Source organism: Rhamphochromis sp. 'chilingali' (genome assembly GCF_963969265.1).
Source record: "Rhamphochromis sp. 'chilingali' genome assembly, chromosome: 16".
Taxonomy (NCBI): Eukaryota; Metazoa; Chordata; class Actinopteri; order Cichliformes; family Cichlidae; genus Rhamphochromis; species Rhamphochromis sp. 'chilingali'.
Genome location: NC_137943.1, coordinates 21,049,458 through 21,064,927, shown reverse-complemented (window position 1 = coordinate 21,064,927; position 15,470 = coordinate 21,049,458). Strand labels below are relative to the sequence as shown.

Sequence of the window (15,470 nt, the reverse complement as noted above, 5' to 3'; positions counted from 1 at the left end):
TATTTAATACTTTACTAGGCTGAAGTCAGCACTTTGTTGCCACCGCCACCCCCATCCCGTTCGTGTATCAGGGGCTGACCAGCTCTACTAGCTGGCTGCTTTCCCTTGTTTTTAAGAGGGTCTCCAAAGAAAGAAAAAAGTCATTCCGGAGGGGGAAAAAGATAATTATATCATAATTACAGCAGATTTAAATATTTATAATATACCACAGTGATAAGAAGAAGCCAAGAAATTTTTTTTGGTTTGGGCTAACTGACTATATAAATGACTTCGTTTGCATGTATTATTTAAAAAAAAATGAACATTTTAGTTTTTAAGCTTTTGCACTTAAAAAATAGACTTACTTTGCTTCAGTATGTACTAGCCATAGGATATCAGAAATATGGTTGTCAGTAGAAATTAATACTGAAATATCATGATTCCTAACAGTTAAAACATTAAATGCAAGCTCTTTAAATACTGATCATAGTGTTAACATTGACTTAATCAGCTTTTTTAATCAGTTGTACAGGATAAGTCTTTGTGAACATTATGTGTTTATAGCCTGAAACTATCATTTCAGGTTATAAATGTTTTGGCTTATACAGGGTGGGCCATTTATATGGATACACCGTAATAAAATGGGAATGGTTGGTGATGCCCAAGATGGCATGAGGGTTAAAGTCCTGTTTGTGGCACATTAGTATATGTGAGGGGGCAAACTCCTCAAGATGGGTGGTGACCATGGTGGCCATTTAGAAGTCGGCCATCTTGGATACAACTTTTGTTTTTTCAATAGGAAGAGGGCCATGTGACACATCAAACTTATTGGTAATGTCACAAGAAAAACAATGGTGTGCTTGGTTTCAACGTAACTTTACTCTTTCATGAGTTATTTACAAGTTTCTGACCACTTATAAAATGTGTTCAATGTGCTGCCCATTGTGTTGGATTGTCAATGCAACCCTCTTCTCCCACTCTTCACACACTGATAGCAACACCGCAGGAAAAATGCCAGCACAGGCATCCAGTATGTGTAGTTTCAGGTGCTGCACATCTCGTATCTTCACACCATAGACAATTGCCTTCAGATGACCCCAAAGATAAAAGTCTAAGGGGGTCAAATCAGGAGACCTTGGGGGCCATTCAACTGGCCCACGACGACCAATCCACTTTCCAGGAAACTGTTTATCTAGGAATGCTCGGACCTGGCACCCATAATGTGGTGGTGCACCATCTTGCTGGAAAAACTCAGGGAACGTGCCAGCTTCAGTGCATAAAGAGGGAAACACATCATCATGTAGCAATTTCACATATCCAGTGGCCTTGAGGTTTCCATTGATGAAGAATGGACCCACTATCGTTGTACCCCATATACCACACCAAACCATCACTTTTGTTGTTCCAGCAGTCTTGGAGGGATCCATCCAATGTGGGTTAGTGTCAGACCAGTAGCGGTGGTTTTATTTAACTTCACCATTCACATAAATGTTTCATCACTGAACAAAATCTTCTGCGTGAACTGAGGGTCCTGTTCCAATTTTTGTTTCGCCCATTCTGCAAATTATGTGCGCCGATCTGGGTCATCCTCGTTGAGATGCTGCAGTAGCTGGAGTTTGTAAGGGTGCCATTTGTGAGTAGCTAATATCCGCCGAAGGGATGTTCGACTAATGCCACTCTCCAGTGACATACGACGAGTGCTACACTGTGGGCTCTTGCTGAATGAAGCTAGAACAGCCACTAGTGACAGTTTTCTTGCGTCCACGTTTTGGCAAATCCAACACTGAACCAGTTTCACGAAACCTAGCAAGCAGTTTGCTAACTGTAGCATGGGAGATGGGTGGTCTCGTAGGGTGTCTTGCATTGAAATCTGATGCAATAACCCGATTACTGCGTTCACCAGATATCAACACAATTTCAATCCGCTCCTAGCGTGTTAACCTCTTTGACATGTCAATGGCTGTGAACAAAGAGAAACTTGTAAATAACTCATGAAAGAGTAAAGTTACGTTGAAACCAAGCACACCATTGTTTTTCTTGTGACATTACCAATAAGTTTGATGTGTCACATGGCCCTCTTCCTATTGAAAAAACAAAAGTTGTATCCAAGATGGCCGACTTCTAAATGGCCACCATGGCCACCACCCATCTTGAGGAGTTTGCCCCCTCACATATACTAATGTGCCACAAACAGGACTTTAATATCAGCAACCATTCCCATTTTATTACGGTGTATCCATATAAATGGCCCACCCTGTACATCTTATAACATAGCTTAAATTCAATGTGTAGTTCATCTGTTATGATGATCTTCATCATTTCCTCCATATAAAATTTCCCACAAGTCACACCACACCTGTTGCTGCATTTGCAAACTATTTTATGTTATTACTAAGTAATCACAGTGTTGGCTTTGACTTGTTCTGAAATATCAGTTTTCATGACATCCCTGGTGTTTATTAATTAATATTAAACAAAACTTGAATGGTATCAGGACATTGACTGACTTTGTGTTATGTTATTCCCTGTAGTGAAAGACCTGCCAACACTTTTAGGAGTGTTTTCCAAAACATGTGCTCTGAATTTTTGTCATGCCCTCTAACACATGGAGGCTTTTATGTATAAAAGCCCCCCCCCACTCTTTGTTGTCTCCTTTGCTGTGTGCAGCGGCTGCCCCTGTAGTCCCCGAACTTAGCAGTGACACTGACACCAGTAACTTTGATGACATTGAGGAGGATCGGGGAGAGGAGGAGACCTTTCCCATACCAAAGGCCTTTGTGGGCAACCAGCTCCCGTTTGTAGGCTTCACCTATTACAGTAATCAACAGTAAGTCTGCCAGACTTGTTCTTTGTACCACTAAATTATGTGTGTGTTCTGCTTTTTTCCCTTCATCTTTCTTGAATTTTTATATTTATACCTGTATATATTATGTCAATACAGGTTTTTAATTGTGCATCAAGGATGCTTTAGCCATGGAGCCAAACAAACAACAACAAATTTCAGAGTAAATGTCACAGACTTATGAAAAGTTCATTGTCTGTTAACGCTTTTTTCCCCAGCCTTTTGCGAAGGTCCGCTGACACGAAGAGCAGTGACAAGCGTAGCAGTTCCACAAAAGAAGATAAGAGTCATGTGAGTACAAGTCTTCAAGACAAGGTCTTTGACACGTTGGATGTCTGCGACTTTATCTGATCAGTTGAAATGGAATGTTTCTGTTCAGTTGGAGAACCTGCAAAAACGAATCTACCAGCTAGAGGAGCAGCTGCACAGTGAAATGCAGTTGAAAGATGAGTTGGAGCAGAAATGCAGGTATGGAATAATCCTTTGTCTTACGTTCATAGCCACTTTCCAAAATACAGATTAAGACAAAGCCTCGGCTTGAAGGAAAAGAATGAAGATGTAAATTTCTTAATCCATGATGGGAAAATGAGTCTGCCTGTTAGTCTGACTAAAGACATCTTGCAAAAACGTTGAGCCTGATGAGAACAGAATAGATGAGTTGCAAACTCTAAAAAAAGTTTTGTTTCGTGGGAGGATTAATGCTTGAATGACACTTAATAACGACATGGTCCCAAAGTGTCTTCTGTCCCTTGGTGCCTCTGTGATTTTATGAGGAAACTGGAGTTTTCCATGAAACAATTTTCACAAGATTTTACAAACTTCAGCCTCATTGTTTCATCTCTGTGAGAGACATTCAGAGTGTTTATTTATTTATTTTTATTTATTTTTTCTCTTGTTGCCCCTAGGACATCAAACAACAAGATTGAAAAGATTATGAAAGAGCTGGATGAAGAGGTAAATGCCTTTTTAAAATATTTCTTCCTCGCATTATAAATTCCTGTTATCAGCTTTGCAGTACACTCCTTTGATTTTGTTAATATAGTGTGGTGTCGCTAGCAAGCTATGAAGTTAAATATATTACTGTTTCAGATCAGTGGCTAGATTAGAGCTTGTTCCCCATCCACATCAAAGCTGCTCTTTTGTTCCTCGCTTTAGGCAAACCTGAGGAAGAGCGCCGATGCCAGCTTGTCTCTGCTGGAGAAGGACAAGCTTATGCAGCAGCACAGATTCACAGAGTACCAAAGAAAAGCCGACCAGGAGTCAGAGAAGAGACGGAATTTGGAAAACGAAGGTGAACTTAATGAAATGCTGCTGAGGTTATGAGTTAGACTTCTTGCAAAATACACACACTGGTCACTTTATTAGGTACACATGTTCAACTGCTTGTTAATGCAAATATCTAATCAATCACATAGCAGGAAGTCGGTGCACGAAGGCCGGTAGATATGGTTAAGATGACCTGCTAAAGTTCAAACTGGGCATCAGAATGGGAAACAGAGGGGATATAAGTGAGTTTGAAGATGGCTTGTTTGTTGGTGCCAGATGAGCTGGGATGTTTCAGAGAATGGTCCGCAAAAGAATGGCAGGAAGTTCACTGTACTCCAATGGCCTCCACAGTCAGGAGGACTCAAACCAATAAATGCAACTTTGGAATCTGATGAATGAGGGATTCTTAATTTGGATGTCCAGGCGACAAAATTGCAGAAACTGTGTGATGCTTTCGTATCAATATGGAGCCAAACGTCGGAGGAATGTTTCGAGCACCATGAAGAATGAAAGAAGTTCTAAAGGCAAATTGGTGTCCAACCCAGTACTAGCAAAGTTGGGGAGAATTTTAATCGTTGAGTAAGATGAAGTATGTACTTTTTTTTTATCAGATGAAGCCTAATGTGCTGATTGGATTACCTGATAACCTCGTACCGTCTTCATCTTCCTAACTGCTGACTTTCTGCACATGGGCTTCTGACTTGAAATTACTCTTATCAGCTCTTTTTTTACATTTAATTTAATTTATTTTTGAAGAAAAACACAAAAAAAGTCACGAATGTTCTTTGTGCTAATACTTTCTTTCAGTCCTTTAGCAGTAATTTGCTGTCCAGAGTTAATAGTTTTTGTAAACATAAAGTCTAAAAATGAAGAAAGACAAACCTGCCTCAGACACTCCTAGTCTGATCACTCTGGAAAAAAAATGAATTACTGAATAATGAATTACTAAAAGGCACCTCAGCCATGTCACAATACATTTATAAACACACCCATAGCTAAACAAGCAGCTGCTATTATGTAGTGGTAAAATCTAATGTTCATATAATAAAGTTAATGATGTGTGTTGGCTCTAGGCTGCTGACATAAAATAATTTATACTGGGGAAACTAAATCTAACTCTGCTGTAATTGGAAAGAGGAGCTTAAATGAGGTTGAGTTTTTTTTCTTATTCTTTATTTCCTTTATTTCCCCTTAGTGTCAAATTTGAAGGAGCAGTTGGAAGATATGAAGAAAATCAGTCAGAACTCGCAAGCCTCAAATGACAAGATTACCCAGCTTCAGAATCAGGTATACAGCAGACACATGCATGCACACTCTGGAAACTGAAGGACAAAACATTAAATGTTTTTTCCCTCCCTTTGTGTTGGATTTTTTTCTTTAATTTTTATTTTGGATTGACAGCTGGAAGAGGCCAACGACTTGCTGCGTGCAGAGTCAGACACGGCGGGGAGACTGAGGAAGAGCCACACAGAGATGACCAAGTCAATGGCACATTTGGAGAATTTGAACCGTGAGCTGCAGGAGAGGAGCCGCGCAGTAGAAGGAGAGAAGGCGCAGCTGGAGAAAGAGCTCCTGCTTCTACAGAGCACCCTGGACTCTGAACGGAGGAACTACAGTCAGGACTCAGAGGAGATCAGGGAGCTGCAAGGTGACACTGATATATCACTTCGAAAACAAGTGAAATCTGCGATAGCTCGACCAGATTACAGTTTCAGTTATTGATAACTGAAAAAGCAAGTGTTACCATACAGTTAAAATACATATTTAAAAGTCCAAAGTAGAATTGAATTGGTATGAAATAATTACTTTAAAAGGCTTTAAAAAAAGAGGAAAAAACCCAGCTTCATGTCTTAACTGTCTGCCTTTATCTTTCACTCTTAGCGAGATTGTCGGGGTTGCAAGAGGATAACAAAAACTTGAAGCTTAGTCTGTCCAAGATGGAGGCGGAACGCAAACAGGCCCAGGAAAGAAGCAATAATTTGGAGAAGGTATGCATGTCACACTGAGTAGTATTTGTGCATCCAATTTGTAGACGTGTGCAAGTTGTTTGATTTTTTGTTGTTGTTGTGTTCTTTTGTTGTTTTCCCTCGCCACAGGAAAAGAACAATTTGGAGATAGACCTGAATTACAAACTGAAGACCTTGCAGCAGCGTCTGGAGCAAGAACAGACGGAGCACAGGGTGACGCGGGCACAGCTCACTGACAAATACGAGTCTATCGAAGAAGCCAAATCAGCTGCCATGTCTGGTATGTCAGGCCTACGTGCGCTCATGCCCTGCTTCACTTCTTGTGTTCCCCCCCCCCTCTAATTCAAATCATTAAGATTCTTTTTTTGCTTTGACTGTTCTATTTGTCTCAAATATTATTACCTTTTCTCTCTGCCTCATGGTTATTTTCTACTATCTTATAAGAAGTCACCTCCAGGTTCTGTTTTCGGTGAGAGGAATTCATGGTGCAAAGCAATGAGCGTGTTAGGACATTGCCTTGTTGCATATTCAGGTTTTTTTTTTTGCAATAGAATGATACAGCAAAAGATTCACCCAGACGGCTCAGCTTGGTGATACATACAAAAAAGAAAACATTAAAATGAGCTTTTCTGTATCAAATGTCTCTATGCAATTTTCGAGCTTTGAACAGACGCCAGTTGAAACCTGTTGCCGTCTTTCTGTTCCCTCATTCCTGCATATATTATCTGAAGTGAACTTGAAGAGTTGTTAAATGGTAGTTATCCCCGAAAACCAAACAGCCATTACACTAACTGCTTTTTCAAATATGTTCTCCAGCTGTCCAGCAGAAGATGTCAGAGGAGACGGGAGCAAGGATGAGGGCAGAGAGCCGGGTGGTGGAGGTTGAGAAGCAGTGCTCAATGTTGGAGTTTGACCTTAAGCAGTCTGTGCAGAAAATGGAGCAGCTGATGAAGCAAAAGGAACGGCTGGAGGATGAGGTAACTGAGCGATCCTCACAATGGAGTTTTGTGTGTCATTTTATTTCTTTCAGCGCTGTGATTCCTAGAATTCTTTCCCGCCCTCTCGTTCTTCTCCAGGTGAAGAATCTGCAGATTCAGGTAGAGCAGGAGTCAAGCAAACGCATCCAGATTCAGAACGACCTGAAGACCCGCATGCAGGAGATGGACCGTCTTAGGTGTTCAGAGAAACAGCTCAAACAAGAGATCAACACATCACTGGAAAGTAAACGCTCACTGGAGTTTCAGCTGGCACAGCTGTCCAAGTAAGTTTCACCTTTTAGTTAGAAAACTCAATGTTTGTTTTTCTCTTAAAATGTTATCCATGTTGTCTGCTCACTAGTTATAGAGCCTTAAACATTATCAAATATGATGGAGATAAAATTGATGATTAATAGTTATATATACATGAAATGGGGCATTTGCACCATTGTGTCAGTTAATTTAACCTGGAAACAAACTGGCAGTAGCTGTAGCCAGGAGGGCTTATTTTCTCTTACTGCTGCACTGGCCAGTAATGCTCCTTGGAAGTCGGGGTGTAAATTGCCCTATAATTGCCTCCTATTTTCATAAAAGTGCTGTTATTCCAGCTTAGAGCGTGACTCTCAAAGCTGTTCTGCTACAGTGTTTACACCACAGGATTAGCGTTTACTCTCAGTCCAGCTCCATCTACTTGATTGCTAATCCTCTGGCTAGTTTGCTCTACTGCGTCGGCTGACTAGGCTGAATTAAGATGTCAGGTCTCTTTTTTGTTTTCCTGGCTGAAGTGTTTTGGTTGCTGTGTAAAATATGATACATGTTGGATTTACTAAAGAAAAAAAATCAAACACCTAACATATTTGTTTTGGCGTGCTAACAGACAGTACAGAGGCAACGAGGGACAGATGAGGGAACTTCAGGACCAGCTTGAGGCTGAACAGTATTTTTCTGTGAGTATATGTCACAGTTTCTCTGTCGTGCTCATTTAATGTGAAAAGCTCCAGCTAATCTCGTTTTTTTCTCCCTCAGACGCTTTACAAAACTCAGGTCAAAGAACTAAAAGAGGAGATTGAGGAAAGGAACCGGCAGATACAGGAGGCTAATAAGAAGGTGCAGGATTTGTGCAACGAAAGGTAAGAGGCTCGGTTCTCCTCATGCATATTGCAGCCTTCTTATATATCTAAATAACCTTTAACCTTTTGTAAGTATTCCTCATTTCTTTCAGCTTTTGCTGTTTGATGGGGGGAAAATTCAAGTGATGAGGTTTTTTCTTTTTTAAAATCAAACTTCCTTTATCCTGCACACAGGGATTCCTTGTCTGCACAGCTGGATCTGACAGTGACCAAGGCCGAGTCAGAACAGCTTGCTCGGGCACTTCAGGAGGAGCAGTATTTCGAGCTCAGCCAAGAGAACAAGAAAGCAGTGACAAGGCATAAGCAGGAGATTGGGGAGAAAGAGGCTACTATTGCACGGGTGAGCCTTCAAACACACACTGACAGCATTTTCTTTATTCCCACACTCATATTCATTGCTCAATTTCTAATTCTGTTAACTTAAAGTAGAGAAAATAAACATCTTCATATTTTTGCACAGCTTGAGGAATCCTATAAAACTCTGACCAAAGATGTGGAGAATCTCAGCAGAGAGAAGACGGAGTTAAGTGAAAAGCTTCGTATTCAGGATGAAGGTACTGTGCTTTTCATGATGCGCACATCTCCGCGTTGTAATTAATGTCGATGTACAAGCTTATTCCCCTTGTCTCTCTCAGAATATGTCGCTCAGAAGGAAGAAATTGAAAAATCAATCAAGGCCAACTACGAGAAGATCCTCTACACAGAGCGCACACTGAAGACTCAGGTAAGAGCCTCTTACTTTTCGAGAAGTTACTCCATACTGTTCCTGTAAACAAGTGGAGAGATGCGGCCGATGTGTTCAACTGTTCGGTCTTTTCCATCCGTCAGGCGGTGAACAAACTGGCAGAGATCATGAATCGTAAAGACATGAAGCTGGACCAGAAGAAGAAGGGTAGCACAGCTGATCTGCGGAAAAAGGAGAAGGAAAACCGCAAGCTTCAGCTGGAGCTTAATCAGGAGAAGGAAAAGTTTAACCACATGGCCATCAAATACCAGAAGGAGCTGAGCGAGATGCAGGCGGTACGTGAACGTCTGGTTGCGCTGCGGCCCAGTATGATGATCTGTGGACTATTATTTGGTTTTAACCTTTGACCTTCCTACCACCAGCAATTGGCAGAGGAAAGCACGTATCGCAACGAGTTGCAGATGCAGCTGGACAGCAAGGAGAGCGACATCGAGCAGCTCCGGGAGAAACTGAACGACCTGCAGCAGCGCATGGATAACTCCAGCGTCACCAGCCTGCAGACAGACGAGACGGACAGTAATATCGCAGGTATGTTCCCAGCCCGTCACAGCTGCTGTTGCCTTTATCGATCACAGTGACAGTTAAAAATCAAATAAACTTACACTCGTGAACTTTGATCTGGTGACGAAGTTATGCGGTGTGGGATTTTACTTGGTTGAAAACTTGACTTACTTTGTTTGTGTCAGTTAGCGTAGGTACCACGAGGACTCGATTCCTGAAGTATAACCTTCTGAATATGATTTTTGTTTTGGTTTATTTGACACATTTGACTTTTGTCTCGTCTAAAATAAGTCTCCCTTTCAGGTTTTATTCTTTTAAATGTGTTGTTTTTAGTTCATGAGCCAAAAGATCTGAATCTGTATTTAGAGCATCATGTGAATGATTTTTTTCCAAGCAGTTTAAGTTTAGTACAGTAAGGTGTTAGAAGGCAGGGAAGCAGCTGTACTGACTCACTTAATTCTCTTTCTAATGCATCACCTTCTTAAATGACATCTAACATGTGTATGAATATATGTTGTGCTGGCTGTTTTCATGTTTGTTGGTAGCTGTGGTTAAATCAATCTCTTCTTTATTTCCCTCATGCCCAGTTGGTTCTCCTTGCTCTTCTTATCTTTGTAACTTCCATTCCTTTTCCTCTGTGAGTAACTCGGTGAATCAGCCCCTTTTTGCCCGGCCTGCGTTGCTGCTGTTGTATGTGTGTGTACTGTAGTTTTTTTTTTGTTGTTTTTTTTCCCCTCCACCCAATTTCTCAAGTATTGTTTTGCCAGAGGTGTGACAGCCATATCTGCTGGGAGAATTCAACAGCACTTTTGAAAGAAGCCTGTCAGAGTGTGGGGAGTGAATCAGCTCTAGAGGAGAAAAAAATAATGTAATGACTAACAGTGACGAGATATTACGAGAGAGCGCTGGGAGTGAATTTGCTTAATGTCACGAGGCCGACCTGAGCAGTGAAGCAGCCAAATTAGAACAAAGTTTACTGACACAACACCCGGTGTGAAGTCTGCCGCGTCACTCTCAGCACCTTTTAAATGTCTCCAAACACTGGAACAAACGTGTTCTTCAAACACGCAACACCCTTGTGTCTGTGTCGGCATGCTCACCACAAATCGCTGCTCGTTTGGACACGAAGACCTCCCTCACAACCTCACATGTAGTAGACAAATCCCACTTTTTTGTGGTTTTTTTTTTTTTTTCCCTACTGAACCTGTTTAGATTGTGTTGTTTCAGCTGCATGCACTTGCATTTATGATTTAATTTTTGAATAAAGATAACACACATTTGTTTCTGTGAAAGGAGCGAGTGATCAAGCTAATTGAATTCCAGCTGCACAAATACTACATCAGGATTTTTAACATACTTTTGCAGTCTTACATGCTCTCTTAGCATGCTATAAGAAGGCCTTACTCATACTAATATTCTCTTCTTGCATGGGTGTGTGAAGTTGCAGCCTGGGATAGCTACAGTCTTCTCTTGTCACCTACTCCAGTGCACTTAACCTTAACGCTGGCAAACTCCCGAGGAGTTCACCAGCGTTTTATTTATTTATTCATTTATTTATTGACTTGTTCTTTATTTTTCTCCCCAGTTGAGTTTGGACCTGATTTGCTGCATGGCCTTCATCTAGTGTCTCTAAATACTTGCACAGAATTTTTCTTTTCATGTTTTTCTTCTTTGCTGCTTTTCAGAGTCCAGATTGGAGGGTTGGCTGTCTATTCCTAATCGTGCTAACATCAAAAGATACGGATGGAAGAAGCAGGTGTGTGTCGCACGGTTCCTTTGCTCGCTCACATTTTTCATTATGCAGAAAGAGGTTTCACCAACCCTCTCATTTGTCTCTGCAACATTTGCAGTATGTGGTGGTGAGTAGTAAGAAGATTCTGTTCTACAATGACGAGCAGGATAAGGAGCAGTCCAACCCCTCGATGGTACTGGATATCGAGTAAGTGTTTTTCTTTGTGGCATCTTCTTCTTGCTAGCTCTGTCTTCTTGAAAAATGTAGAGAAGAAAAAGTAACAAAGGTTAATGGATTTCTCCTCTTTTTATACCTTCTTGTGTAGCAAACTGTTTCATGTGAGGCCAGTCACGCAAGGAGATGTGTACCGAGCTGAGACTGATGAGATTCCAAGGATTTTCCAGGTAGGCTTTTTTGTTGTTGTTGTTTTTTAATGTGCAGTTTTATTTTTATGTTCACATTTCCATGCAGTCATGAATAGAGTTTGCTCAGCCACAGAAACAAGGCCCTGTCTATCTCTCTCTAACTATTCAGATTTTGTATGCTAATGAGGGAGAGTGCAGGAAGGAGGCGGATCTAGAGACAGTCCCTCAGGGCGACAAGACCAACTGTCTTCCACACAAAGGCCACGAGTTCATCCCCACGTTATATCACTTCCCTTCAAACTGCGAGGCCTGTGCCAAGCCTCTGTGGCACGTCTTCAAGCCGCCTCCGGCCCTGGAGTGTCGCCGCTGCCACGTGAAGTGCCACAAGGACCACCTTGACAAAAAGGAGGATGTTATTGCTCCTTGCAAAGGTAAAACACAAATTCTTATCTCTGCAGGCTAAGCTGGTATCACGAGCATTTTAAGACAATAAACAGTCCGTATCTATAAATCCTTGAAGGTGTTTTCTAGTTTATGTACAGGCTCTAAGTTGGAATTCACTGACGAAGCATTTTGGGATACTCAAAGTAAACAGGACAAATTGGTTATTGTTGCAGCTAAACTCAGAGGTTTCTAAGGGAGTTCTTGTTGTTGTTTAATTTCAGTATCAGTCATATAAACATTGTTTATATCCTTGAGGCCTTTTTGTTGAAAGAAAGTATTTTAAAGCGTTGTTTACATCCTTGTTTCGTCCTCCCTTGGCAAATTCCAGCTTATGTTGACACGTCACTGCCACTTGTTCATCAGTGAAATAGTGTGAAACCACTGGCACGATCAGGTTTTGTACCACACATCTGCTAATGTGTAAACAAAGTCATTTGGAGGACTTGGATAGTTCGAGGTCATGTTTTTAAGGCTTGATTGTGTCATCCTGTCCAGTAAACTACGACGTGACCTCTGCCCGGGACATGCTGCTGCTGGCTCTGACCCAAGACGAGCAGAAGAAATGGATCGGCCACCTCGGAAAGAAGATTCCCAAGACCCCGCCGTCGACATTCACAAGAGCCTCGCCGCGGTCCATGTCCACTCGCTCTGGACCCAACCAATCCTTCCGCAAGAACCCTAAAAGCAATACAGGAAAGCTGAGGTAACTTGATAACTTTGAAATAAAACCCATCTCGTCAGACCTTATTTGTATTTATTTATTAACTCAGATTGCGTTTACATATTTTCACTAATGGTGAAATAACTTTAGATAACTAGGATAAAACGTGAGTATTTTTTTCTCTTCAGGCAGTCAGTCAGGGTGTGCTGCAGTCAGTAGCCTTTTTTTTTTTCTCTCTCTCCTCAAACCCATCTTGTGGGCTGAGATGTGGTCAAGTCAGTCATGTGACCTGCTGTTTGTCTCCTGTGTTGTAGCAGAGCGCAGTCCACCCTCCAAGCAGCAGACACAACATCGAGCACTTGTTGACAGGAACTTCTTCAGAAAGTTTTTTGTGTGTGTGTGTGTGTGTGTGTGTGTGTGTGTGTGTGTGTGTGTGTGTGTGTGTGTGTGTGTGTGTGTGTGTGTGTGTGTGTGTGTGTGTGTGCGCGTTTTTAAAAAACAGACTTTTTTCTATGACTTTAAACTTGTCTATTTATTAATTGTGTTATTGGGTGTTTCAAACTCAAGAGACACTTCCTGGTTGCTTGGTTGACTCTTGGGCTCTGTGCAGTTGGCACTTGGGATTTTCTAATTGGCACTAATGTGTTGTTGGGGTCAGTTACTAACTTCATATTCTTACATGGCAACTCTCATTAGACCAATATTCAGGATTTTTACATTACTGGTCAAACATCATGAAAAGGTGTTATAGTGTCTGTAAGCCAGCTTTTCTGTTTCTGTTGTTAGACTGGGTTACTAACGAAGGTTTTTTATTTTATTTTGAAAAGGCCTTTCTTTTACTGGACACCTGTCTCTGTTCTTCTTTCAGCTAACCGTCTGAACCGTTGGGATTTTTCTCTGGACTCTAAACTTTCCCTTCCTTCCTCATCCTCAAAAATGGAAAGAAACTGTATTGCATAGATAATTCATTAAAAAACAAAAAAAACAAAGCTAAAAAAATATATGTATATTGACAAATAACCAACGCTGGAGAAATTGCAACACACTTCAGACACAAGGCATCGTGGACATTAAAAAAGCAAGGGGAGGGAGTCACTTGACCAACTCAGCAAACTTGCAGCTCTACGTTTTCACCAGAAGATGGCGCACACGTCTTGATCTAAAGATGGACAACAGAGGGAGAGAGGGACTCCTGTCATGTAGACATCCTGTGCTTCATATCATGTGAGAGTTGGAATGGAAACTGGAAGGTAAAAGGGGGTTTTGCTGGGACTGCTGCATGTATGTGTTCAGTTTAAGGTACTGTCATACAGGGATTGCAGATCTGCGGCGAAAGGTTGTGTCTCAGGGGCGGAAAATTGATATCTATTTAGTAATTTCTTTCCCCCACCTGTCGGATAACGTGGGCTTTAATGCAACTATGCTTTTGTTTTGTTTTGGTTTTGTTGTTGTTTTTTTTTTTTTTTTATGACTGATGCCTTCATCTAACGTCTCTGGCCTTTTTGCCTTTATTCTTATCACTCTGCAAGTCAGTTATATCAGGTTTGGGACAACGTATTGGGACATGAGTATTAGATGTTTTGAGTATTGAGTGAGGAGCATGCAAGATCATCATTTAAATCTATGCATTGTTTTTATTATAATTATTTTTATTGCTCCAAGCCATAAGGAAAATTCCATTGTAATGGTATATAGGAGTCCTAAAACTTTTTTTGTTTATTTGGTACATTGTCTGTAATATTTTTTTTTTTGTGTATTCAGTGTATTTTTTCTTTGTAATGTATTGCCTTACATTGATTCATAGATAAGTGGTTCAAAAGGAAAACATTAAGTTAACAAATGTAAAACTGCACTGTTTGACTTGACTGTAAATTATTTGTAGAAGACTAAACAGGTGTGTAGCATTTGGCCCACCTAGTGCCTTACCGTTTGGATATTGATTTTACTGCCATATGTTTTTCTTTCCTTTTTTTTTTGTTGTTGAAACAAGACAAATCTGAATTCTTCCATCATTTTTTTTTAAGAATTTGCCACACGTGTGTGGTTTTATCAGAACTTGCTTTGTCTGGTTTGAATATATATAAAAAATTATATATATAAATAAATATATTAGATTACCTCTTTATGAACACATAGCAATAGAGTTTGTGTAAAAACAAAGTCCCCGTTCTTGGTTCATATCATAAATTTGAGGAGGATGTATCTTAAAAACAAGCCCGTGTCAATGATTGTCCTCGATTGCAAGTCATTTTCTCTAACATGGTAATGTCCCGCTAATGCAAACACCCCCACAGTGTATAATATGAGAGAGACATAAGGATTATGGAATACCTCCACAGTCTTTTTATGTGTAACGTTTTGTTCAGTTAAAAACAAAAAGCACTGGAACTATGATCTACTCGTGTCTTGGATAATTTGCATGGTTAAATTGCATTGGAATCCGCACTGATGGATATGTCAATAAACATATCTCTGTCATTCATTGTATAGTAGTTTTCACTTTAGATGTCATTTATGTTTTTGTATCAGGCCAGCTGGGACAGATTCAAGGACCCCTAAGCACATCTTTATATGCTAATTTAACTCTGCTAATCTTGACACTTTTATTCTCACCAGGTTTATTTTTGGGCCTTTTTCACTTTTATTTTGAACAGGACATCAGAGCACACATGCAGGAAATGTCCTATTGTGGGGTCAAACCCAGGCCTTTGCACAAGGGTTCACCATATTGGTCTTTTGCTTAATCACTAAACTATAGCGGCACAATTAATTGTAGTTTTGTGCTTTTATATTCTAAAAAAAATAAATAAATACTTGGTGTTTTTTAATCATATGGAGTGGAAGGAACAAAGGGGTTCCAT

The 15,470-nt window shown here is 40.6% G+C and overlaps 1 protein-coding gene across 2 annotated transcripts in view; it reads left to right on the top strand.

Annotated features, from left to right (window-relative positions):
* Positions 1 to 15,087, top strand: part of rock1 (Rho-associated, coiled-coil containing protein kinase 1) — a 31,384-nt gene extending 16,297 nt beyond the window's left edge. The window contains exons 10-33 of one of the 2 annotated variants that reach the window (XM_080861441.1): positions 2,647 to 2,806; positions 3,040 to 3,112; positions 3,201 to 3,289; positions 3,727 to 3,775; positions 3,977 to 4,112; positions 5,283 to 5,374; positions 5,489 to 5,735; positions 5,969 to 6,075; positions 6,184 to 6,334; positions 6,871 to 7,031; positions 7,131 to 7,315; positions 7,909 to 7,978; positions 8,058 to 8,161; positions 8,336 to 8,501; positions 8,622 to 8,715; positions 8,797 to 8,885; positions 8,990 to 9,181; positions 9,269 to 9,434; positions 11,093 to 11,163; positions 11,258 to 11,346; positions 11,465 to 11,543; positions 11,674 to 11,935; positions 12,444 to 12,651; positions 13,478 to 15,087. In XM_080861441.1, coding sequence (XP_080717567.1) covers positions 2,647 to 2,806; positions 3,040 to 3,112; positions 3,201 to 3,289; positions 3,727 to 3,775; positions 3,977 to 4,112; positions 5,283 to 5,374; positions 5,489 to 5,735; positions 5,969 to 6,075; positions 6,184 to 6,334; positions 6,871 to 7,031; positions 7,131 to 7,315; positions 7,909 to 7,978; positions 8,058 to 8,161; positions 8,336 to 8,501; positions 8,622 to 8,715; positions 8,797 to 8,885; positions 8,990 to 9,181; positions 9,269 to 9,434; positions 11,093 to 11,163; positions 11,258 to 11,346; positions 11,465 to 11,543; positions 11,674 to 11,935; positions 12,444 to 12,651; positions 13,478 to 13,481 — 3,044 coding nt within the window. In that variant the 3' untranslated portion in view covers positions 13,482 to 15,087. Of the gene's footprint in view, positions 1 to 2,646; positions 2,807 to 3,039; positions 3,113 to 3,200; positions 3,290 to 3,726; positions 3,776 to 3,976; positions 4,113 to 5,282; positions 5,375 to 5,488; positions 5,736 to 5,968; positions 6,076 to 6,183; positions 6,335 to 6,870; positions 7,032 to 7,130; positions 7,316 to 7,908; positions 7,979 to 8,057; positions 8,162 to 8,335; positions 8,502 to 8,621; positions 8,716 to 8,796; positions 8,886 to 8,989; positions 9,182 to 9,268; positions 9,435 to 11,092; positions 11,164 to 11,257; positions 11,347 to 11,464; positions 11,544 to 11,673; positions 11,936 to 12,443; positions 12,652 to 12,923 lie in introns of both variants that reach the window. The other variant, XM_080861440.1, reaches the window with a different exon arrangement.
* Positions 15,088 to 15,470: the final 383 nt, after the last annotated feature.